This window comes from Ursus arctos, unplaced genomic scaffold (assembly GCF_023065955.2).
Source record: "Ursus arctos isolate Adak ecotype North America unplaced genomic scaffold, UrsArc2.0 scaffold_1, whole genome shotgun sequence".
NCBI classification, from domain to species: Eukaryota; Metazoa; Chordata; class Mammalia; order Carnivora; family Ursidae; genus Ursus; species Ursus arctos.
Window position 1 is genome coordinate 71928604 of NW_026622763.1, and position 26769 is coordinate 71955372.

At 37.4% G+C, this 26769-nt stretch overlaps 1 protein-coding gene across 2 annotated transcripts in view; it reads right to left on the reverse strand.

Annotated features, from left to right (window-relative positions):
* Nucleotides 1-26769, reverse strand: part of HECW2 (HECT, C2 and WW domain containing E3 ubiquitin protein ligase 2) — a 355090-nt gene that overhangs the window by 40376 nt on the left and 287945 nt on the right. For both annotated transcript variants that reach the window (XM_057303656.1, XM_026492284.4), the window contains exons 16-19: nt 25874-25976; nt 21941-22037; nt 12583-12666; nt 8268-8377 (exon numbers count right to left, since the gene is read on the reverse strand). In XM_057303656.1, the coding sequence (XP_057159639.1) occupies nt 8268-8377; nt 12583-12666; nt 21941-22037; nt 25874-25976 (394 nt within the window). The remainder of the gene's footprint in view (nt 1-8267; nt 8378-12582; nt 12667-21940; nt 22038-25873; nt 25977-26769) is intronic.

The window sequence follows — 26769 nt, forward strand, 5'->3', positions numbered from 1 at the left end:
CCTGGCCCCCCTCGGTCTTTGCACTTGGGATCAGTGCTCCAGAAAAGAATAGCAAATGAGGATAAGTAGAGATCAAGATGGAAAAGACCATCAGGAGAAGGCTTTATGGGAGCCAGGCCTTGTAAACAAAGGAGAATCTATATTCTATACCGGACAGGGCAGCAAGAGCTGGGAGAAGCATGAAGGAGACTAACCAGAGCACAGGGGAGTGTTGAGGAGTCAATGGGAAATTTAATCAGATGGTTGGAGCCAAATTACATGAGGAATTTTTTAGAAAAACCTAGCTGAGGAGTTTGGGCAGGATGCAGTGAGCAGTGGGAAGACTTTAGAGGTTCCTGAGCTAGAGAGTAACACACACATGGTGTTTTTTAAGGCAAGGGTTTTCAGTGTTGGGTGGATTCAGGGTGGGAAGGAGGGGAGGGGTCTTGAGGGAGGGGACCTGGCCAGGAGTCACTGCAGCCCTGGAGGCCTGAGGGGGCTGTGGTGACTCAGAGAAACATGTACAATGTGAGATAAGGATTGCCAACAGATAATAAGTAAGGAAGAGACACAGGAAGCTGTGATGGTAACATCAAGCTTTAGACAGTAACAGTAACTGTCATTTGTGAAGTGCCTGCTGTGTAGACGGAACCATGCACTTTTCCAGAGAGGATCTTGGGAAATCCTCACAAGTTTATGAAGCAGGCATTATTATTATCACCAGCATCGCCACTTCGTAACTAAGGAAACTGAAGTCCTATGCCAGGGAACGGTAGCTTTGGGATTTGAGCCAGGTCTATCTGACACTAAAAGCAGTGTGGGAAATGCTGGTGGACAGGGGCATGTGAAGCTTTATACAACTGTGCTGGGGACGAGAGCTGTTCAGGTGGATATCCTTCAACGGCACTTGAAAACACAGTCCTGGACTCCTGGTGAGAGAAGAGGGCCACACCTGTGCATTAAATGAGTTAGTGTGGTAGGGAGCTTTGCGAGGTGCCTCTGCAGAAGTGTCAGCTGTAACTGACATCATCAGTAGAACGGGAAATACTGAAGACACGGGGAAATGTGTTGGGGTGTTAAGAATGGATTTTAATAAAATTGGCTATCGACCAGTGATATGTTCAGAGGTCTGTTTGCATGTTTATGAATCTTTTACCCAAAGATCTAAGATCTATGTCATAAAGGAAACAAAGAAACTTGACCTTAAAAGCTCTAGGATACAGAAGAGCCTCTTAAACTGTGGTTCTCAATCCTGACTGCACATTGGAATCACTTAAGAAGCTTTAAAAAATCCCAATGTTTGGGCCACACCCAAGACATAGTACGTCTGAATCTGTGGGGCAGGACCCAGGCATAAGTGTTTTATGCAGCTCTCCAGATGAATCCAATTTGTAGCCAAGGTTGAGAACCATTATTCCCTACAGTAAGGTCAAATGTAACCAATGAAACATCTGGGGAATCTCCAGAGACCAACACAGAGGCACCTTCCTGTGTATTTGAAAGGCATCATTTGCAACGTGAAGGATCGTGATCTCACACAAGCCTGCGCTCTGGGATGGCTGAGGGGCCGGGCAGCGCAGCACAGGTCCACTCAGGGCTGGCGGAGTAAGGCTGTTGGTGCTGCAGTCTGAGAAACTGTAAACCAGGAAACCCAGACAGCTCAGAAAGCAGCCGCCATGAATCAGCTTTCAAGAGCGCGATCATTAATAGGGAAGAGGAAAAAGAAAAACAAAAGACTGATGAAAATCTTTCAGGACTCAAAAGAAACATGATTCTAAAGTTGATTGCTTTTAAAAAAAAAAAGCACATATACTATTGCTGTATAATTTGAGACGTTTAAAAGGATATAGGAAGTGCTATAATGCATTCCATCAATATCTATATGAACGGTTAATAAAAATTAGTTCTGACTCCATTTATGCTCCAGGTGAAGAGATTCAATTACAGAAACTCTGGAGACAGAAATTGTTAAATGCAAAAAGTCTTTTGCTAATAGTTCTATTATGAAAAAATCATTTACACATTACTTCATGGTTTAAAAATTACAATAAATTATGCTGTTGGCCCTTGTCAAGTTCTTAATGCAAGTCAGGTGCCCTGCCAAGAAATTCCAGGGCAGGAACGATGTTACTTCCACTTTAGAAATAAAAAATGATCTTGGAAGATTGAGCTAATAGAATCGTATGGGAACCATAACTGCAAGTAAAGTTCTAGGATACAATACTCCTATAGAGAGAGTAACTTACGGTCTTTATGGTCTTAAAAAAAGGAAGTCAGATACAAAAAAGTCAATGTTACATTTAGGAAGTGATTGAATAAATGGCTGACTTCACAGGTAGTCAGCATTATGTTAATTATTTGTAGGAAAAATTTCAGTAACAGATATTAGGGTTTTTTCCTTTATCATTGACGGGCAGACCTGAAGTATGATACTAGTATGATACTATTTCCATTTACCATTACAAAATTGCATAATCAGATACAAACTAAAGACTTCCACCTGACAAAATACTTCAGGTGATAGGAGAAATATTCTGGCATCAAATCACTAGGAAGCCTGGGTGTTTTGGATTCCAGGTGTGCCACCAGGGTCTTAGACGGCTTTGAGAACTGGCGCTCGCTCTGCACTGGATGGGAGGGAGTTGGCCTAATCCAGCATGGCTCTGGCCTCTCTACTGGGATGGCTCAGACGCCCATTCTTTCCATGTTGACTTTCTTAAAAAAGTCTCTATGACTTTTTAAAAAAATTTGTTATTTATTTATTTATTTATTTATTTTTACAATTCCCTGTTAGTGAATGAGAACAAACCATCAAGCATTACAATAATTTCGGGAAGACTCCATCCTCTGGAACATAGCTCAATAATGAAAATTAAGTGGAAAAAAAAGCACCTCCAAAATATCTGGCCCAAAGCACAAGCACCAAAGTTCTTGCATTTTTGCTTTATTCTCTTAAGAGTAGTGAAAAGCCCTAGGTCATTGTTTTGAGCTTGCTGACGCTTTCATTTACACACGATTTATTTTTATATTTTTTAAAGCTTTTATTTATTTATTTGACACAGAGAGAGACAGCCAGCATGAATAGGGGGAGGAGAAGGGGGAGAAGCAAACTCCCTGCTGAGCAGGGAGCCTGATGCAGAACTCGATCCCAGGCCCCTGGGATCACGCCCTGAGCTGAAGGCAGCCACTTAACCAAATGAGCCACCCAGGCGCCCCTCATTTACACACTATTTTTAAAAACCAACTTAATAAGCTGATTTTTTTAGACCTTGCAAATCAGAAGAAATATATTAAAAGGGGAAACTGAAAGGCACGCCGGTGACAGGCATTCTCTGACAGCCTTGGGGGTGGGGGAAAAGGGAGACTAACAACAATAAAACACAAAATAAAACAAAAAAACCCCACCTATATATTGTGACAGAGACAGTATTTGGCTTTCTTTCAGTCTCTGGAATTACAGCTTCCCCATCTCCACCCAGCCAGGGGCCGTCCTTCATTTGTACTGTTTGGTTCCTACTTCATCTTTGTGGGGCCAAGCAAAGAGAAGAGAAGGAACACTTTTTCTAAAATTAAGTACAGCTGAACCTTGAACAACACAGTTTGAACTACATGGGTCCACGTACATGAGGATTTTTTTTTCGATAAATACAGTATAGAATCGTCATATCTTCTCTTCCTTATGATTTTCTTAACAGCTTACTTATTGTAAGAATGCAGTACATAATACAAGTAAATACAAAAACGTGCTAATTGACTGTTTATGTTATGAGTAAGGCTTCCTGGGAACAGTAGGCTCTTAGTGGTTAAGTTTTGGGGGAGTAAAAAGTTATATGTAGGGTTTTTTTTACCTCACAGGGGGTCGGCACCCTTAGCCCCCATAATATTCAAGGGTCAACTGCATAAGGCTTCTTCAGGGGCTGTGGGCAAGATGGGGGAAGGGTGGGAAGAAGGGAGGAAAAGAGAGAGAGAAAGACAAAGGAGCAGGAGATGAGAAAAGCAGCAGCCAAGATGCTGATTTTAAGGGAGAGAGAGAGGAAAAGAGGGCCCTAAGGGGTCTCACTGTGTGGTGGGAGAAATAATTCCCTCTCATATCCCATGCCCTCAAGACAACCTTCAGCAAAGAACCACATGGCTCTTCAGTGCTCTCTGGTCTGTTTAATTTTGTTGAGTGTGACCTGGTGCCAGCCTACCTTCCAGATAGTCCAGTTTTAGTCAAGTAATAACAGCTCTGTATGATGATCCCCCAAACCATGAAATATATTCAATGCACTGCGTATAGGGAAGCAGGGAGAGATATAATGTATTTGTGAAACAGTTTCAGTAAACGGTGGGTTAAATTCTCTGAGACTTAGTCATAGCTTTGGTTACATGGAAAATTCACATATGTGAGCACATCTCCAATAATATTAGATAAATTAGGTGTTATTGCATTTAAATTCCTAGAAATGTGGAGTTACAAAAGGTCCTTAAATAAACTTCTGGGTCCCATATTTAGCATAATGAACTATACGGTGTTTGGAATGATTTTTCCCTTCTGGCATAGCTAAGGTCGGGATTGGCATTATAAAGGTCCTAGAAAAACAAACCTTCACATTCCAAAAATTTGACCAGTTTTAGGTGAGCACTCTAACAGCTGCAAAAAGCAGCAAGTCAAAGTTTCCAAAGCCCCTCTCTCCTTGCACTTGAAAAGACATGTCAATGTGCTCAAATAGGGAAAGTATGGTAAATTTACCAGATCCTGAGGCATTCTGAAAGATCATTCAAATTTGTTATTGTCATAATTTTCACAATGTTATGCTCACACCAATAAAAGGGATGAAATTCTAGTCACAAGAAGGACGAACAGACCACCTTAAAACATCTGAAATGTTCTTCACAAAAAAACTTCAGGAAAGTGGTAGGAGGAGATGCTTTTGTACTCAAAGAATCAGAAGATTACTCCACAGGGTAAATGAGGCTGGCTAGTCCTGGCCTTATAAGATCATGTGGAATTAGTTACAGTAACTTCCATTGATATCAGGGAGTTCATCCCAATTTCAAGATCAAATAAAGCCCCCTGAAACTGAATAGGCCAAAAATATGGAGATTATTCTCCCTGAAAATTAAAACCATCACAAACGCTGCTAGCAATTTAGATATATTTGGGTTCTACATCTCTTTGGAAAACGTTTGACTCTAACTGAGCTTCCAGAATGTATTTTACTACCACCAATGGATTACTCATGTACCTTTGTGATGCTAAATGATTAGTTACCAGGTAGAATGTTCATATAGTCTCAAAGGACGTTTAGCCCTTTGTAGGGCTCGGAAAGGGACAGAAGCTGTTGATCTACCTTTTTCTTGGGGAGGATGGGCTGCAGAAAAGCCCTGGAAGGAGAGCCTTGACCGAAATGAGCAATAATCCACACAGCTTCATTTCTTTAACCACAAAGTATCAGGTAAAGGGACAACCCATTTGAACGTCATCATAGGATCTAACTAAGATAAAGACCAGTCAGAAAGATTAAATACCTAGGCAGCCAGCTCTGCAAATCAGGGAGAAATGAATTCATATTTTTTGGTTATTAATGGTTTAAACATCGGCAAACTGTACTTCTCAGGATCAGATTTCCAGAAAGAAAGAAAGAAGGGATAAGTTAACACTTATTGGATCCTTATCGTGTTGCAGGCACAAGGCAAGGTGTTTTCCAAGTACCCAGGGGAGGTGATTGCTATTATTCCCATTTTACAGAAAAGCACATTCAAGTTCAGGGAAGGAAGTAAACTGCCCAAAGTCACACACAGTTGGTAAAGGCTGAGGCTAGCTCTGAATTCCATCGATTTTCCCTTACATCCTGAAACTTACCCAAAGCATCATATATTATTTCTTCTCATCCTGATCATTAAAACACATGTCCCTACTTTGTTCCAAAGTTGACCTTCACTTTCTTCTCCAGTGTCTTGTTTCCCATGGGCCTGTGGTATGATTGCTGCTTCCACAAACTAGTCTCCTTCCACCCACATCTTCTGACCTCTGCACACACACAATTTCCCCACCCTAAAACCTCTTCCTTAACCCGTCTTCTCCTTCTAAGTGCTGTCCTATTTTCCCTTCTTTCCATCCCCATACTTCATAAAAAGAATGTTCTACACTCCTGGCTTTTCTACTCTATATCTTATATCATTCTGCAACTGGTCACATTTCAGTTTATAATCTCTTATCTCATAGAAACTGCTCTGAAAAAGGCCATTTATAACTTCATGATTTTCAAATCCAATGGCCTCTTCTCAGGACTCATCCTTCTTGAATGCTTTGAGGATGTGGCCCACTCTCTACTCCTTGAAGCTTGCCTTCCCTGAAAAGACTTTCCTAATTCTCTTCCAAAATCCATTGGCTCTCTGTTTCATTTGCTACTCTATCTCAGCCCATCCCTTAAATACTGGAGTTCCTCGTGTTACCATCCTCTGTTTTCTCTTCTTTCCATGGATTTGTCCTCCCTGGTTCCTCCAATCTGCCCTTGGTTTCAACTGTCACCAGCAAACCCTCTATGCCAAGCCACTAACCTCTCCCGTGCTCCATGATTGTCTTTTCCAGTTGTCTTTGGTATCTGTAGTTGGATGGCTCAGAGATTCCTCAACAAACCATGCCCAAAACTAAACTCATCCAAGCCCTCCTTTCCAGTCCAATCTTTTTCCTTTCCTGGTGACTGGTGTTGCCATTTGCCTAGTAGTCTAGGTGGTGGGCATCTGCCCACCTCAGAATCTGCCTTGACCTCAGAATCTTCCCTACCTGGACTCAAAGTCCTGGTGTCTCTATATCCTAAGAGTCCTTTGAACTAGTTCCTGTTTCTCTAACACCTCTAGTCCAGCCCTTTAGCAACAGCTCCCAAGTGGTTTCTCTGACTCCATTATCTCGTCTTCTAATCCCTCCTCCATATTGCCACCAAACTGTTCTTTGTAAAACAGGGTGTTCTTCTGTTTGTAAATTTTCAGTGGCTCCATATGGACTACAAAGTAAGTAATGATCAACCAGCCGTAGCCTATCTTTCCAACCTGAGCTTTGAGAACTTGCTCTTACTTGTAGCTATTAATTGGCCCTAAACTTCTTTCATGCTTCTGAGGCCTAGGTTATGCTACTCGTTCACCTAGAACACCCTTCTTCCTTTGGCCCGCCTTCATCATCCTTCAAGGCTCCCTCCATATCTGTTCTCTTTATCTTGCCCCAAACACCCACTGCCAGTCTTGGAGGAACAATTGTTCCTATATCTGTGTTCCCATACCTTTCCTTACAGACCACAGGGCTTGACAGAGTCATTTGCTGACTCATTGCCCCACCGTGAATCCTTCAAAGGCAGAGACTGCATCATTCATCTTTGTAGCACTGGAGTCTAATTCAGTGCTTGGCTCATAGTTGGATGCTCAATAAATCTGTGTTAAAAGAACAAATTAATAGACCTCTTCCTGTTTGTGGTATTCAATTAGGCTTTAGCTTCATTATCATAGGATTTGTGAAAACATGTCATGTATCAAAGACTATAGAGCAGCTTTCAGTGACACATAGGGAACTTGGATTTCTATTAAAATAGTTTTAAATTCTGATAGCTATTAAAATATAAACAATACATCATCTATAATAAAAATAAATATAGCTGATGTGCTGTCAACATTATAACTACTTTCCTTTTAAAAACACTCATTTCCTAAGCTGCATTTTCTATCATTCATCCATCCATCCATTCATCCATTCACTCCTTCATTCATATCATACTTCTTTCAAAAAGAATTTGAACTTAAATATTTTAGTTTGTTTTATCTATCAACATGTTCTATCTGCCCATGTGTCTCTACTCTTCCTATCTAATGCAGTTAGTTATTACTGCAGGAAAAACCTATCTAAATCCATTAAACTAATTTTAATTCTATATTATTTCTTGAAAGTAGACATTTCTTTTTATTACAGTCTTAACCAGAACTTTTTTAATCCAAAAGCTAACATGGTATTCTGTGTCCTAATATTTTCCAAGATACATCAGGCACTGCGTAACATAATGAAAAGTAAATCCCGCATCTGAGTATATCATACTGCTAACATTTAGTCTCTAATTCTGGAATGTCATTATCTTCCTGTCAAAATGAATTACTATGGGAACAAGCCACTTCTAAGACACACAAAGTGCCACACAATGGGTACCTCTGCTCACACTAAAGATGTACCCAAGGATTCCCTCACTGTCCTTTATGAAGGACAGAATGTCTGGCTTGAGGGTAAGCTTCTCAGAGGATTCCCTGTGCATAGCAGGTAGACTTACCTGGCGAGTTCTGGGGAGAGGACACAGGGGAGCCACGTGGGGACTGACAGTAGCTGGGGTGAAGTAAGGCATGTGGAGGCACGTAAGACATTATCTCTTCTTCAAATAAACTGGGGAAAGACAAGAAACAAAATGCACACTTGAGCCAGAGCGCTGGGGAAAAGTCTTGCTTCCAAATGAGTGAGACCGTTGATTTCTCACTCTGAGGTCCAGTTCACATCCCGAAGGGAGCGCTCGTCCCCTCTCTCCTGTAGCTAATTCTTGGAAGGAACAGCAGTCTGTTGCAGCTTTTGTGGAACCTGTGGTAATGTGCCTGTTTTCCTATCAACTTTGGACAACCCGATTTCTATTTTGCCACTTTAATATGTGAGTCCGAATTTACACGTTTGCTTGAACATAGTACCTGGGTTTTTAGCTTTGAGAATAAGATTCAAACACAACACACAATGTTTACTGAGAGTCCATAATTTAAGAGACACAAAGCATGTTCTTTATCTTCATCCTAAGAAATATATGACAGAGTCTCATCATTCAAAGAATTTGGGATTTAACTGGAGAATTAAAAGCAAAATACTACAAAACACCTCCTAAATAATGACAACTGCTCAATAGTTAGCTCCCTTGTTTACTCTGGCTTTATAAACTTTTTTTAAATGTGAGGATTTTGATCTCAGATTATTCATATTCAATCCAGTGTCTTTGTTCTTCTCTATATTGCAAATTCTCTTTCTAGCACTCTCCTAAAAGATAATAACCAGGGATGTGAGATCTTACAATCCCAGACTTTTCATTAAATAAGATGATAAAAGTACTATTGATTGCACTAAGGTCTTGACGCTGGACAAGACACTTGACGAATACTTGACCAAGATTTGAAACAACAATAAAAGGAGGAGGACTTGTGTTTTTTAATTAAGAGGTAGAAGTAGGTTTTCCTCAAACTTGGCCAAATCTAGAAACCTGTTAGAAAACATTCAGAAAACAGTGGCAACAGTTTATCCTTGCAGAGATTAAGGAAAGGACTGCTAAGGGTTATAAAAACTGGCTCTCAGCTGAGGCAATTTTGCCTCCTCCCATACCATTTGGGGACTTTGGGGAATGTCTGAGGACATTTTTGGTTGTCATAATTGGGAGAGGGTATGTTTTTGGTATCTAGTGGGTAGAAGCCACGATCCTGATACATCTTACAATGCACAGAACACCTCCCTGCAACAAATATGTATCCAGCCCCAAATGTCAGTAGTTTTGAAGCTCTTTTGACAAATACTTTTTTCCCAACTTTGTGCTTTTATCAACAAAGGTGCAATGAAGATCCTGTATATATTGCCTTGTGCATAGGCAAAAGAGTTTTAGTATAAATATGGTATATATCTAAAAGCAGAAATGCTCATTCATAACACATATGCCTTTTCAACTATACAAGATATTGTCAAATTGTACTCTGAAAAGATTGTAGAAATTGCAACCCCACCAAGTCCAGACAGTATGAGAGTCCCTATTTCTCATTTGATATTATCCGACTTTTTTATTTTTTCAAATCTAATTTTATGAACTACTATCTCATTATTGGAAATTGCATTTTATGATTGCTAGCATCTTTCCATACGTTTACTGGCTATTCTTACTTCAATTTCTTTGAAATGCCTTTTTATACTCTTTATTCATTTTTCTTTGGGGTTCTTTTCTTCTAAATAGATTTAAAAGCATTCTTCGTGTATTCATAATATCTTTGTTTTATATGTTGTGCATATATTCTTCTGGTTTGTTACCTTTCTTTATGCTTTTATATGTGTTTTTCATTATATAAATTTTAAAATTCTAACATAGCCAAATATATCAATCATTTCATATATGAGCTCTGATAGAGTTACATTTTTTACAGGAGTTAATGAAAGAATATATGAAATAGAATAATCAATAACAAATGTAACAAAGTCATTTAAAAGTTCTTGAGTTATGTAATAGCTATTTTGGAGAATAATCTTATATGGGCTTATTTTGAACTGAATAATTTCCTAGAGCTGTGGGATCTCAATATTGCAGCTTGCTGAGAATCAAGTCCATTTGTACCAGGAGTGATTTTTCTTTTTAAAAAATAGGGATGCCTGGGTTGCTCAGTCATTTAAGCATCTGACCCCTGGTTTTGGCTCAGGTCATGATCTCAGGGTCCTGAGATTGAGCCCCACATCAGGCTCAGCGCCCAGTACAGAGTCTACTTGTCCCACTCCCTTTGCTTCTCCTCCCCCTGTCCCGCGCTCTCCCTCTTTTTCTCTCTCCCTCTCATAAGTAAATAAAATCTAAAAAAAAGAAAAAAAGAAAAAGAAAAGAAATAGGCAAAGTATAAAAATAGACACAAAGTCTTTTACTATGTATGCAACTAGTCCATTGCTTGAGTTTATAGTCACTGATTCAAAGGACTCAAACTCCAAAGTAAAATAAAAAATAAAGAACTGAGGACATCTGATAATGTTTCAATAACTATTAATCATTACTTATTAAGCATCTACATGTAATACATTGTGTCACCATGTACAATTATTAAATTTAAAAAATACATTTGATCTCTAAATAAAATAAGTCTAGAACTTAATAACCTCATTTGCATGTAATAATTATAGAACTATTATATGATAAATGAATTTCTCCCACTTCTCCAAAGGCCCATTAACTTCAGAGAACATGCTTTTTCCCCAAATGGGGGAAAATGTAGCCTTGTTCTTTATATGTGTATATGTGTGTGTGTGTGTGTGTGTGTGTGTGTGTGTGTATGCACACACATATATATACACGCACACATATATACACACACACATACATACATAAAACTGATTTATATATATATACACATATATATACCAGTTTTAAAATATTTTAAAACTCAACCACATAACACATAGAAACTCATGCAAACTGCAGTGTTTACCAAAGTACAAATATTCTAAGCTATACTGTAACTTAAAATATTTATGACTATACTGTCTAAAGATTATTTAACTAAGACTAGGTAAATGATAATCATGATTTCTATTTTGTAATCATTTTGTTTTTATTAATTCCAAATGCATAATTCTTTAAATGAGAAACCTTAGATTTCCAGAATGAAGCAAAAGGGTCATATCCTAGCCAGCATTTTATAACAAAACTATTTTATTACCAACCAAACTATGGTAGAAACATCATACTACAGATTAACTGAGAAACAGTCTTCCCGACCATACAGCACACTATATTCTGTTTTCAGAACTCGTTCAATACAACATAGTCAAGGGTCACCCCTTAGACTGAGAAGTGACCCCTGCCTCCCAACAGGTCTTGTTCAGAATCAGGTGAAGCAAAGTCTCCGTGGGAAGTGATTATATCCCTTTGAATTATGCTCCAACTATCCAGTAAAGGAAAATAATTATTTGACCTCAGTTTTACAAGTATGGCAACTATCATGTAGGCAGTTAGAAATGGTTAGGGTCAAGACCGCCATGAATATCATGAATGAGATTGTTCGCACTCCGGGATAAATAAAACGTTGTGTGGTCTGGCTCAGCACGACTTTCCTTTTAGTTTTTTGGAGGTTACGGTGGTGGGTGTCCCAACTACTGGGAGAGCAAAGCATTATTTTACTCTAGCTTCCTCCATTTGAGGGATGATATTAAAAATGAAAAATCTTTTGAAAACTTGCCGGTTTCCTTTCTAAACTACTCTAAAATTTAAAACCAAAGCTGACCTAACCATCAGGAAAGAAAATACAATTGGTCAATTTTATGAAGGTCTATCAAGTTGGCAATGAGTACCAGTGATCAAATTTCAACTTTCTGATCTAACTTCACTAAACCTAAACTCTCAAAATCAGTTTAAAAAATCATGTCAAATCAGGGAAAAAAAAAAAAAAAAAGAAAGAAAAGAAAAGAAAAAAGAAAGAAGACAAAGCACATTTGGAGGAAAGAACTTGAAAGAAAATATAAATATGACCTCTCTTTTACTCCAAAGGGGTAAGTAAATAAGTAAGCCCTTGTGTTCCATTTTGTAAGTGGAACATTCTATCCATTGTCCTCTACTAACCTTTGTCTTCTCCAATACCACCTCATTTATCACCAGGGTTAAAAAAAAAAAAAAAAAATCAAACAGAACTCAGAATAAGAAATGCAATCTGAAACGAATTATCATTAAGCTAGCCTCCTACATCTTCCACATGAGTATTCCACAAGTCTTTAAGAACAATGGAGACATTTTTAGGCTACCAATATTGGCATAGTATTTTCTAAAATGCCCCATAATATCTGATGACAGAAGACTTTCTACTTCAAATATTGGTGTTCCATACCTCAGCAACATAACAAGGTCTGCATCACTTGAAAGACGCACCAATCCTGGGGTCCCTTCAGTTCGGATAAATTGGATCTTCTCCCTATTCAAGCAAAGAAATAGCTCAGAATATATGTGGCAGATTTTCGAAACATAACTCAGTGCCTTAGGCACCATTTTTAAATATAATGGTCACAACACTTTTTTTTTTTAAATCTAGTATGCGGTAGTTACTGTGTAATACCTAGGAATACACATCCAAGAGAGACATGGTCCTTGCTTTCAAGGAAGACCTCACAAGCATCAACATCACCTCGTCCTAATGCTGGAAAAAGATTCCTTTACTGCTTTCATCATTTTGCTGTCCAAGTACTACTAGAGGTAGTAGTCCCATCCAACCATACAACTTGGTCTCTGCTTTGAGGTGAAGCCTGCTGTGGGCTTGAATCCAAGCAACAATTTACCATTCAGGCTGATTCCCTGTTATTCCAAAAAGTGAGTGTATAGTGATAGTCATCTATTTTCCTGGAGGTATACCTCTAAATTATGTGTGATGAGCATATTTCTACTTGGAGGCAGACAGTATCTATTCAATACGTAGTCAGTATAAAGGCATATGGCTCTTTGAAATAACTGAAAACCTGAAACACTTTGTTACTAGAACTGGTAGAATAGATTACATGTATACCTGTGCAAATGTATATATACTTACATGTACACATTTCAAACACAACAGTGTGAGCGATTTCTACCATTTTTTACTATAGATATATGTAAGAACACCAGGTTTTTCTTTTTGTTTGGTGAGCCATCATCACACCTCTATTTTCAATTTTTATATGAAAACAATTTTAATAAAAATTTCCTTGTTGCTTTCCCTCATTTACATGATTTTATTTCAAAGCACACCATATTCATTTTTTATAATAATTTTTTATTATGTTATGTTAGTCACCATACAGTATACCCTTAGTTTTTGATGTAATGTTCCATGATTCATTATTTGCATATAAGACCCAGTGCACCATGCAGTACGTGCCCTCCTTACTACCCATCACTGGCCTATCCCAGTCCCCCACCCGCTCCCGTCTGAAGCCCTCAGTTTGTTTCCCAGAGTCCATAGTCTCTCATGGTTCATTCCCCCTTCTGTTAACCTCCCCCCTTCATTCTTCCCTTCCTTCTCCTACCGATCTTCCTAGTTCTTATGTTCCATAAATGAGTGAAACCATATGATAATTGTCTTTCTCTGCTTGACTTATTTCACTTAGCACCATATTCATTTTTATAAGATAAGGAAAAATAATAACATAAACTATGGTACTGAAAGCATTTCATTCGATAGGAACATAGGAACAAACACAACTATGCAATTTTACTCGAAGTGTTAATGAAAGTATAATCTGATTTTTGTACACCATGAGATAAAATATTAATCTTTGATATAAGTATTTATTTAGATTTAGTTCCTCTTTCTAGATCATCTTGTTTTTCTGTTTGATATTTTCACACAGTTCTACTGCATTTTATATTTCCAAATTCCAAATCTTTTCTTAATTGTTTACAAGCTTGAAGACAATGAAATGGAAGGCAAGGTTTAACTGTTGAGATGAAAAACTCCATAATGTACAGAAAAGTCAAGTGATTTGCTCTCAGCCACACAGCTTGTTAGGAGTGATAAAGAATTTGGCTGCTTCTGGCTAGATCAATTTTAAACAATACGTTAGCATATGAAGCATCTAATCTTTGGTATTGCCAAATTTTCTTTTCCAACCTTCACTGCCAGGAGTTAGACATACACATACCTAAGAAATGAACATCAGACAAGTTTGCAAAGAAATTGTTCAGAAGGGAAAAGCCAGCCTTTCTGTTTAGTTGTTTCAGTTTGAAGGCTCGAATGAAGCAGAACATTTTCCCACAAGTGTTAAAATCACATGTCTGAAGCACATGACGGAAACCAAGGCCTATTATCTGGAGAATGATTTTTTGGTACAAGATATGAAAGTTGGTTGAAAAAAGCTAAAGTAGAGAAAAGTTATCTTGGAGAAAAAATGAACAATAATTTAACCAAAGAAATACTCTTAAAGGGTCAGTGATAACATGCTTTGATCTTGAAGAATCAAAAGCTATCTCCAACAAATACACAGTTTACCTCTGTAACCTATCATCAAAATGAGTCAGGCAAACAGAACAAACGAGAAGACAAACAGGGTGCACACTCTCCTCCACTTCTCTAACTGTAGCTACACACAGTGAGGTGAATGATGTAAATGATATCATACTCCAGACTGTGGTCTGTATGCTTCCTGGGAATAAGGAAAAGATTATAGCTTCTTGAGTCACGAGAATGACAAGCTGAGGACAGGGAAAGACATCGGAGGAAACATGCCAACTGGGGAAATTTTCATCACTTTCCAGATATTAACTATATTAGGCAGTGAAAGCAACTGGTCTGATTCTTTAGGCCAGAACATACCAGAGGCAAGTAGAGGCTAGTTTTCTACAGGCCAGCTAATATATTGCACCGATGAGCTAAGGGTCATATGCATTCAGGAACAAGACACTGGAGCATGTCACCTGATGCATTCCATACCACTAAGTACTTTCTTCTACCAACATTCATTCATTCTTTCAGCAAACATTTTTCTTAGTCTCTACTAAGTGCTGGGCACAGTATCACACACTGGGAATTCAACGGGGTAGAAGACCTAGCTCCTTTCTCAAAGAGTTCGTGGTGGAGTGGAAAAGAGAAGGTCAGTCCTGGTATTATATGAAAATATTTAAGCTATTCCATTTTCTTAACTGACTTCTGTCTAGGCCTTATACCCACTCCTATTCCACAAAGTCCTTTCACATAAGAACAGAGGGCATTGGTTTACTGACTGTCAAGAGAGCAGATCAAGACTGAGGAAGAGAACGTCAGCAGATATCCTCAGAAATGTCGCCAATCTTTTCTAAGAAAAGCAAAACCAAACAGGAACTGCTACTTGGTTATTAGGTATTTGCCTAATAGTCCACAGACCAGTATTTGTCAAACTTGTGTGTCCGTTTACTAGAAATCTACAGACATAATCACAAGTTCTGGGGGAATTTAAAAATTCTGTTTTTACATTGATGATCAAAACTGCTAATATTGAGGTAGGCATATGTTAGGATAATCTGAATAAGATTTATGACTGAATAATGCCATTTGACTTCAGTTCTCACGTCTGCATTTACAAGACAGTGGTGTCAAATGATCAGAAAGAAACTTTCCAAGTGTTGGGGAGCAGGCTCTGAGGTTGGCAGGACCTTGATGTTAAGTATGATAACTGCAGTCCCTGTCTACCACTCACACACAGTTCTCTTACCAATTAAAAAGACAAAACTTTTCTTTTGCAGTATTGATTTGCATAATGACAATGATGAAGAGAGGCAAGGTTATGTATATATAAATTGCCACAGGCTAAAGAGAACACAAAATACATGGATTTAAAAAGGAAATTATCCATTTATGCTAACTATAGCACAAAAGATGTCATGGTTTATTCTGAGAACAAAAGTTTTATGATAGTTTACAAATAGTAAAGGAGCAGTAGAATCATCACAGGGTACATTAAATTATGTATTTTTTCTTTAGTATTGCAGTTGGGGGTATTAAATGAATTGGCTCATCAAAATGATGAATTAGTAGATAAGAATAAAGTTAGTAAATTAGTAGATAGAAATAAGCTATTTGTTAAAAAAAAGGATGACCACAATATTGCCGCAAACATACCATTAGATACAAAATCGAAATTAGATAAAAGTCAAATACAAGTGAAATAAAAAGCACTACTGTATCTTTCTACTGACAATGGTCTTAATATTGGTGATTTGGCTTCTGAAAAACAAAATCTCACATTAATATCATTCAATAAAATGTTATTTTTTAAAGTTTTCACTTAACTTATATGTCTTTTGGCTTTAAAGTTCATAAAAGTTATAAGAAGTTTATGCATATTTGATATCTGTGCACACTTAGGTTTCATTAAAATAAACGTGATTAAACTCAACATTGTAGATCTGCAATATTTCTTTTCCTTTTAGAATGGAAAATAAGTTTCAACTCCTAACAATTTTCCATGAGTCCACTCAGTGTCTGAAATAAACATAGCAAGCTTGAGAAATATCATTAAAGATCCCTACGACTCTGACGTTTGAAAGTTACGTTACTGTATTTGTTCAAGTTTATTTTTTTAACATATAGAGTTAGAAGGGATCAGTGGCAGTCCTCTAATTCTTATCTTCACTGCATTCACTTTAATGAAGAAATTCTATTCAAATTTAGTGGTTTACAATGAGGATTAAGATGACATCCAAATAACACTTTATCATTTGATCCTCTGTGCATGGGTATGTTCCTCTCTCTGTGCCTTTTAGAAGACTTTCCAGCACTTCCTCTGTTGTACTTTCCCACTGGGCCACTCAGTTACAACATAAATTCTTTTGGAAACATGAATTTTTTGAAAGCAAAAGCCCTTCCTCCTTTATTTTTATGTTCCCCAAGTACCTAGCTTTGTGCTGTACACATTAGGAATGCTCAATAAAACACATCCGGGCACAAGATTAGTTAATGCCAAAATAAGAGTTGGCTCCTAACAAATTTCCCTAACAAATATTCCACCCAGTGTCTGGAATAAGCTACCATTTTTTTGTTGTGGCAGAGAAAAAGAATCAGAAAGCCGACATCAGATTATCTGCTAAAATAGACCCTCCTGAGGGAAGTGCAAAGACAGGTAAAGAGGCAATCTTTTAATAAGAAAACTCACAACTGTGGTAACAGGATGCTAAACTGTCTTGTGACAACCTCAGGAAAAAGTCTCTGGCTGCTGCTGTATCTCAGACACCCATAATATTTAGACCTTTGTAACCACTTCCTCAAGTGCACAGAATTACCCCCAGAAGATCAACTCTAGCAGAAGAGCATTTGAGGACAATGAACATAGTCTCAAGGCCGGAATTCCCACAGAAAATACTCTCATTGAAACCAACCAACATTTTTGGTGAAGTTAAAGAAGGGCACGTGATCAGAAACAATCAGAAGCTGCAAGGCCTTGAAACCACAAAACTCTCTGGATTGCAGACTCTGCACGGTTCCTGTAGAACAGTTCAGTAACACCTTCAAAAATACATGCTTTAAAAAACTTTAAAAATTGCCCGAGGGCAATTTTTGAGAAATCCCATGACTTCTCTAAATAGTGTAAGGCCAAGAAAGGAAAATTAGCATTCATTCCTCTGTTGATCGCTCATTCTCTTTATTACAGTCACAGAGCAGGGTCTGACTTGAAGGCCAGGGCCACACAGTACAAAGATCAACTTTTCTTTCTACATTCCATTCGATTTGGAAGTATAGGTCCATTGTGGATTCTCATGGACATATAGAAATGGAATCAACCTGGACCCCAAAATAATTATCACTGATGCCTGGGGAAAGCTGAACTATTAGGGAATAGGTTTGCTGGCTAGACCTAACGATAACACAAGAGGGATTATTCTCAACTCTTAATTCAGGTTTATGACATGCAGACTCTTGCACATAATATAGTATTGTACAAATACTAATACCAAAAATTTTATTGAATTTGTATTCATTACATTCACCAATAAAATATTGTTAAAATGTTTTTTTCTTAATGAATATATTGGTCTTTGAATAAAATAATAGAATATTTTATTTTGGCTTTTATTTTAATGCCACACATACAAAAAGCTGCTTAGTATGATTACTGTCTTCCAGTGAGAGCCAATAGTAGGAGACAGTCATCCATGGGGGGACAGTACCCACTTGAAGGAGGTAGTACTGACTTTTGGATGTTGAGTTTTCTAGCCAAGGAAATAAATCTCTTCTGAGATTAAAAAAAAAAAGGAGAGGACAACTTCATAGCATCACATTTACATGACAGATAAAATTAGAGGGAACGGTGACTTAAATACAGAAATTGAAAGCTAAAGCCATATCCCATTGCGAAGAAAACCATAGCCATTTTACAGGAAAAGATAACACAAGTGGAGTCTCAAGGAAGAGGAAGCTATATATGGATAGAAACTAAATAAACTGCTGGCTATTCTCTGGTTTAGGAGGAATCACAAGCTAAACAGGAAAAGCACAACGTAAATGGATGTATCCATTTGACACTCCCGAGGGCTGACATTTTTCCTCATTATATTATGGAGAGAATAAAGAAGGGATATTTCTTCGAAGTGACTGTGCCACGGATGAGAAAGAATGCACGCAGAGCTACACTGGTGCTGAGGACCCTTGCTCAGGACAGGAGTATCAGGTCCACAGTTACCTTTGACACACAATTACTCAGTGGCTCTATTCCACGAATAAATCTTTTACCAAAGATATCACTGAAATTAAAGTGAGATTAAAGAACCCCAGCTGGTTCCCCACCCCTGCCTTTGTGGGAATGCCTCTTATGATGCAGTTTTTAACTATACGAAACGGAATGTTCTCTTAGATATACAAACTTCCCCATTATGTTGTTGTGATAAGCAAAATGCTCAACTACCAAAACCTTTTCAGAAAATAAAAGTACACTGTGACACACACTCTGTGTAAGAGGAACCCATTAGCTCATTGATTTATACTCCTGCTTCCTTCTACTTGTCGTGACAGCATATGCTTTTATGGTCAAATTCTGTAAACAGTTTAAGAAAGGATAAGTAGAAAGTTATAAATAAGTTGGAATAAGATGGAAACTTATTTCAAAACTTATCAAATAATTTCTTACCCATAGATTACCACGTGACATCTACGTTAAAAGAATGTGCTCAGCTGAAGACCCGGGGTGTCACTAAAAAATAAAAACCCTTACCAATCTTCAGGAGGTTAGAGACTTTTAAGACTGAAAAGCAGAAGGAAAAACAAAAACAAAACTGAAAGCTATCAATTGGGGCCTGCAGTATTTCCCTCCGTTAGGATGTATTAAGGTTCTGTCAAATCATTCAGGAATAATGATACTGTTGGATGCCTTGTTCAGGTAGAATAAATCATCCGATATCTCCAATGGCGGAAATTTAAAGATACGTAAAATTGCTGAAAATAATAATGTGGAGTGCAGAGCCAAAGGAGAAACCTTCTTGAGTTTCCTCTTTCTTGTTTTGTTTTTGTGGGGGGTAGGGTACCTTGACAGGAATAGATACTGACTAAAAGTGCATGTGACGCATGTGTGCGCGTGTGTGTGTGTGTGTGTGTGTGTGTGTGTGTGTGTGTGTGTTGGGGCGAGCGCTGGTGGGAAAGAAAAAAATAGAGTTCTCCTTATTTTGTGGTTAGCGAAAAAAGAGAGATTTGTTTTTTTGTTTTGTTTTGTGGTCTGGAATCTCTAAGATCTCTCAGTGGACAACGGAGGAGCTTATTTCTGCAATATTATTAACTAAAACTTCTTACACGAGACTCTCCAGTGGACCCTGGATTACTGAGCCGATGTCATAATATACAAATATGCAAAATGAGATAGCTCATCTAATTTTTATAATTTTCTTGTGATTGAGAACAGCATGCTTGTCAGGTTGAGAAAAGCACTGAGACTTGGGTTTGATGTTAACTAATGTAAAACTGGGATTCTTGTGTAGACAATGTTTGTAGTCATACTTGAAATTACATTTACATGCAGCCTTAGCCTTTAGAAACTTTAGAAGGAAATGATAATTTTAAAGCTATGAGAGACTGACAGGAGGTGGGGAGTGGGCAAAATGGGGAGAGGGGTTCATAACATACAAACTTCCAGCTATAAAATAAGTCAGTCACGGGGCTGTATGTACAGCATGGCAACTGTAGTTAATAATACTATATCGCATATTTGGAAGTTGCTAAGAGAGATCTTAAAAGTTCTCATCATAAGAAAAAAAATCCCGTAACAATGTGTGGTGATGGATCTTAACTAGACTTACTGTGATGATCATTTCACAATATATACAAATATTGAATCTTTGTGTTATATGCCTGAAACTAATATAATGTTGTATATCAATCATACCTCAATAAAATAAAAGATATGAGAGACTAAGAACATAATAAGAAGAATTGGTAATTTATTTTCAAATCAACAAAAACATCTCTATCTATGTATACACATATGTATATACATTCATTGTATGCAAAGTACTATTCTTGATATTTAAGCAGTAAGGAGGGGACGTAAGGAACTTATAATCTAGTTGGAAAACAAAACATAAGGACTTGAAAAGTCAAATTATAGCAAAAAAGTCATATAAGCAAAATAGTATAAAGGACAGTGTGATACACTACATAATTAATTATCAATTAGTGTCTAGAACAGAGGTTATTACACCTGGATGTGTCACTGGAATTAGATAAAGAGGTTTTAAGATATTAAATGCTTGAGTTCTCCCCCGGACCTCCTGAATTAAATAACTGGACAGGGTCTAGGAGGATAGGGGGTATAAACTGAGAGAAGGGAGAAGTGTTGGGGGAGAGAAGACCTGGCATTTTACACTTTACAAAGCTCCCCAGGTGATCCTGATGAAAAGTTTGGTACAACTAAGTAGCATAATACTGGAGAATCACTGCTGTGGGCCAAGATGGCACCACTGGACAAACATTTCTACCAGGAAAGGAGGCACATGAACCAAATGAGTTTTGAGTTATGTCAAATTTTTAACAGAAACTCACATCTTTTTCCATCTCCACTGATGCCTACAACACTGAGGTTGAGAAATACTAGCCTAGATCTTGAGAGCAAGATCTCACAGTGTAGCTGAGAGGCTTCAAGGAGGGATAGTTTGCAGAGTTTTAAAGGAAAGACCTTCCTTGCCAAATGAACAAAAGAAAAACTTGCTAGGGAACAGAACAGCATGTATTCAGGAAAGTAAAACTGGACTTAAGTGTGACACATTGAAGAACTGTTTAGAAGAGAGGGTTCATGCGGGGGAATGGGGGATGGTGAAGAGGATCAGATTCCCTCCTTGGGTTCCACTGTTTTTATTATGAGAAAATGTGAATACCAAGCCTAGGATTTTATAAGTCTCAATTCAGTAAATTCCTTTACTTTTGTTTATCCAAGCTATATTCAAAAAGGTTAGTGTCTTACTATTTTCATTATAATCTGCACATCAAGGATGTATTCTCGGCTATGAATTTTTGTGTTTTTTTTCATATTTCTTCTTTAAAGAGGGTTCTAGGTTCTTTAGTCAATCTTATTCAATCTTTATACTTAATAGAGAAAAGCCAGGACTACAATGACCTGGTTGTTGATGACAAAGTATGTGTGTACAAGGTGACTTTATTCAGACTGCCAGGAAGAAAGTAAATTTCCAAGATGATTATCAGTATTATTGAAGATTTAATAGTTGGGGTTTACAGAACTTGAACCAAACACCAATACTGCAGTTACCTGAGTGAATGATTCCTGGTGAGATCAGGTTGACGCTCCTGTAGAATTTCAAAGATGTTGGGTTGGCGCAGAAATGCAACAATCTTGTCATTGTAAGCTGAAAGAATCAGAAATTATAACAATACTTTAAAAATCTGTCATTAGGTTTATGCACATAAATCCAAACTTTAAAGTCTGGCTTTGTGGTTAATATTTCTTGTACTAAAAGTCATAGTTTGGAACTACTACAGATGCTTAAATTTCAATTTGTGTCTACCTGTTATATGACTGTTGGACTTAGATCTAGTAGGTGTGACTTAAGCACCAATTAAACTCATCTGATAAGTCATATTTATTATCAAATTTCAGGATGAGATCACTAACAAGATTTTAGATATTGATAGTTTTTAGCTACTGCTTACCAAAAGCCTCATAAGTGACTGTTAGAAATGGAAAACTATCTTCTGATTAAGTATCAGCCATCCGGAGAGGTAAAGAGACAGAATAAGAGTTGCCCAAATACAATAGTGGTCTGAAAACTGAAGACATTGGTAAAAGAAATTGAAGATGATGCAAATGAATGGAAAGGTATACCATGCTCATGGACTGGAGGTCTTAACACTGTTAGATGTACATACTCCCCAGAGAACTCTACAGATTCAACAAAATCCTTATCAAAACACTAATATTTTTTACAGAACTAGAACAACCAATCTTAACATTTGTATAGAACCACAAAAGACCCATAATAGCCAAAGAAATCTCAAGAAAGAACTACAAAGCTATCACAATCTCAGATTTCAAACTGAACTACAAAGCTATAGTAGTTAAAACAGTGTGGTACAGGCACAGAAATAGACACAGAGATCAACAGAACAGAATAGAGCCTAGAAACACACCCAAGCTTATATGGTTAATTAATCTACAATAAAGGAGGCAAGAATGGACAATAGGGAAAAGACAGTCTCTTCAATGAATGGTGCTAGGAAAACTGGGCAGCTACATGCAAAAGAATAAAACTGGCCCACTTTCTTACACTATACACAAAAATAAACTCCAGATGGATTAAAGACCTAAATGTAAAACCTAAAACTATAAAACTCCTGAGAGAAAACATGGAAGTAATCTCTTGGACATTGGTCTTAGCAACATTTTTCTGATATGTCTCCTCAGGAAAGAAAACAAAAGTAAAAATAAACTGGGACTACATCAAACTAAAAACCTTTTGCAGAGCAAATAGAACATCAACAAAATGAAAAGGCAGTAGACTGAATAGAAGAACATACTTGAAAATCATATATCCAATAAGAGGCTAATGTCAAAATATATAAAGAACTCATTCAACTCAATACCAAAAATCAAATAATCCCATTGAAAAATGGACAGAGGACCTGAATAGACATAATTCCAAAGAAGACATATAGGTAACCAAGAGACACATGAAAAGATGCTCAACATCACTAATCATCAGGGAAATCCAAATCAACACAGTGAGATATCACCTCACACTTGTTAGAATGTCTAGTATCAAAAAGACAAGAAATAACAAGTGTTGGCAAGGATGTGGAGAAAAGGGAACCCTCGTTTACTGTTGGGAGGAATGTAAATTGGCGCAGGCATTATGAAAAACAGTATGTGGGAATCCTCAAAAATTTAAAAATAGATATATCACATGTTCTATTAATTCCACTACTAGATATTTACCTGAAGAAAACAAAAACACTAATTCTAAGAAATATATGCACCCCCCGTTAATTGCGGCATTATTTACAATAGCCAAGACAGGGAAGCAACATAAGTGTCTATATATATATGTATATATGTATATATGTATACATATATACATATATACATATATATATATGAAATAGAAGCAACGTAAGTGTCCCTATTTATAATATATATACAACATAGATATATAATATATATAATTCTATATATAATAGAACATTACCCTGCAATAAAAGAAAATGAAATCTTGCCATCTGCAACAAAATAAATGGACCTAGAGAGTATTATCAAAGTGAAATAAATCAAAGACAAATATTATGTGATTTAACTTTTATGTGGTATCTAAAAAAAAACAAAACAAATGCACAAACAAAATCAGAAACAGACTCATAAATACAGGGAACAAAATAATGGTTGCCGGAGGGAAGGGGGCTGAGAGGACAGACAAAACAGGTGAAGGGGATTAAGAAGTACAAACTTCCAGTCACAAAATAAGTAAGTCGTGGGGATGAAAAGTAAATCATGGGGAATATAGTCAATATTATAATTTTGTATGGGATATACAACGAGTAATGTATAGAATTGTGGAATCACTACGTTGTACATTGGAAACTAATATAACATTGTATGTCAACTATAATTAAAAAAAAAAAAACACAGTTGTCAGCAACAGTTACTACCAAAATGTAGAGGACAAAGTATTCACAAATTTTATGTGGAAATAAATGCCATTAAGCCACATGTAGCTATTCACCAAACCAACTATACCAACAGCTACAACACAAACAGCATTATCAACTATGTACATAACACTGAAAGAAAAATGTATCTTTGTCAAATCTGGCTAATGTCCACAGGAATTTAAAAATAGTTAACTACAATTCATTAAGAGCTCTAATAATTAATTTCTCTTTTGTCAAGAAAACTAATTTGTTTACTTAAGATTATTCATCTTGATTACATCTGTTTCTAGTCAGAAATACAGATATATTTAAACCACAGAACTGAATGTCTGGATTCTCACACATCAGTGATCCTAGTTCAGGCAACGCTCTTGTGCTCATACATATGACCAAGGAACATGCCTTACTTAAACTAACAAATGATCAAACAAAAAAATATAATGCCCTAAACATTTGCCAGTTCAAATTTCAGCTGCATTCTGCCGCTTATGCATACAAAATGTGAATAAAACTTAAAAAATACTATCTGCTAACATGGACTCGCACTGTCAAAGTGCGAGTGTACCTAACAGTACACTGCATCATATGTAAATAATGAGAACACTTAGAAAAAAACATTTTAGGAAATACTTTTATAACTGAAATTTTCTCAGTGGGTTTTTACATTCCATCCACAGAGACTTGATCACTTTTTGAGCAACAATTTTATAAGATTTTAAAATTCTCTGTGCAGCACTTAGTATCCTTTTAGTAATGGCATAATAAAACATAGACTGTTAGACCTGGATCCAAGATTTCGTCTTGTCCAGTGTTTGTCAAACTTCTCTAGTTAAGTAATGCCATGGGCATTACTTTATATTTCATGTTAAAGTTTTTTTTTTAAAGAAGTGAAAATTTTAAGGTAAAAACAGACCAGTGGAGAGCTACTCAAATTTAAGATGAAGCAGGGACCCCATACGGCCTCCTGCCATCTGTCTACTCCACCTGCCTTAGGGCTCCAGGTGTGAAAACTAATCTACTTCAACTTCATCATGTGAATAATAACTCATGTTGTTCTTTAGGCCTATTTGCCCCAATTCATTCATTTTTATTTTACAATTTTGGAGTCTTTTGCTGCCTTGTATTTGCTACAAATACATATCTCTTTACCAAAACCTTAAGAATGTGCCATCATTTCTTTTTTTCTGTAAGGCTACTATAGGTTCACATACTACTTAAATTCGGTCTCAAGCATTAGATATACACTAAGTACATGCTTGTCCGGTGCCTAGTTTGAAATGACCACATAATATATCTGCCTTAATAGCTTATTTTTCTTTAACCTCAACTATCTAATAGCTCTACTCAGAAAAGGTAGAGTAATAGGAAAAAATCTCATCCTATAGGATTTTATACGACGTGAGTGCTTTGCGATTCAAATCAGTTTCTTAGGAATAATGAAACAGTTCTCAGTACAGGGCAAAAGTAGCAGGCTGACAGAGTGCACGATTCACACTGATATGAAAATGAAGATAAAGACTTCTGGAAAGGGGTGACATACCCACTGGAACCATGTCCTGGTACTGTGGCCTACTGACTGTATTGAATGTACTCGATGGCCTGGGAAGAACTGGGGGTCCTGTATGTCGAGAATCTTCTCCCACCTGCAAACAGAAGCATCATTTATGTTCTGCACCAACATCCAGGATGGTTTAAATCAGCACACCAGGTCTAGTTCTTCAAAATACTTGACAACAAGCATTAAGTACCAACTGATCAGAACGGATGCCAGCTGAGGAGCTGACACAGGGTTCTCAAAATCTCTGCTTTCGTGGCTGAATTCAGGGGAGGGGTTGGGACATCTATGTCCTTGGGCGGGGCTGGGGCAGAGGCCATTTACCAAGTGGTACAGAGCTAGTTCCATATGTGTACAATTATTGGGGCTGTAGAAGCTAAAGAGGAGACTTGTTCATCAGGAATAACGTCTGTTTGACGGAACAAAAACCTGCAACAATACTTTGGCGAGACCACCTGGGAAGTACCAGTACCAGGTTATCCCTTCTTTTGGCCAAGGCAGGTCAGGGAATTCCCTGCTCAGGGGAGGCTGAAGAGCAGCCGGCGTCGTGTGGGGCTCTGAGTTGGTGTATTATCTCCTTAGAAGCAATTTTACATGCCTATTAGAGCACCTAGTACAACAGCTCTTTCTGGTTTGAACCTCCCACACCAGGCGGCTAATCATAGCAGGTGTGAAAGAGCTAAATAGGGCTCCCCTAACCTGAATTATTTATTGTACCTATTATAGATTGAGAAACTCATACATACAAGTCCATCAACAAAAATGCCCTTTAACAGCCTTCTCAGTAAACCTGAGCGTTGCTTTAGCTTCTGTTTTAGCAGCCCTTCCCCACATTACAGGAGTCTTTGCAGACAACAGTAGAAAGGAAGCATGAGAGAGTA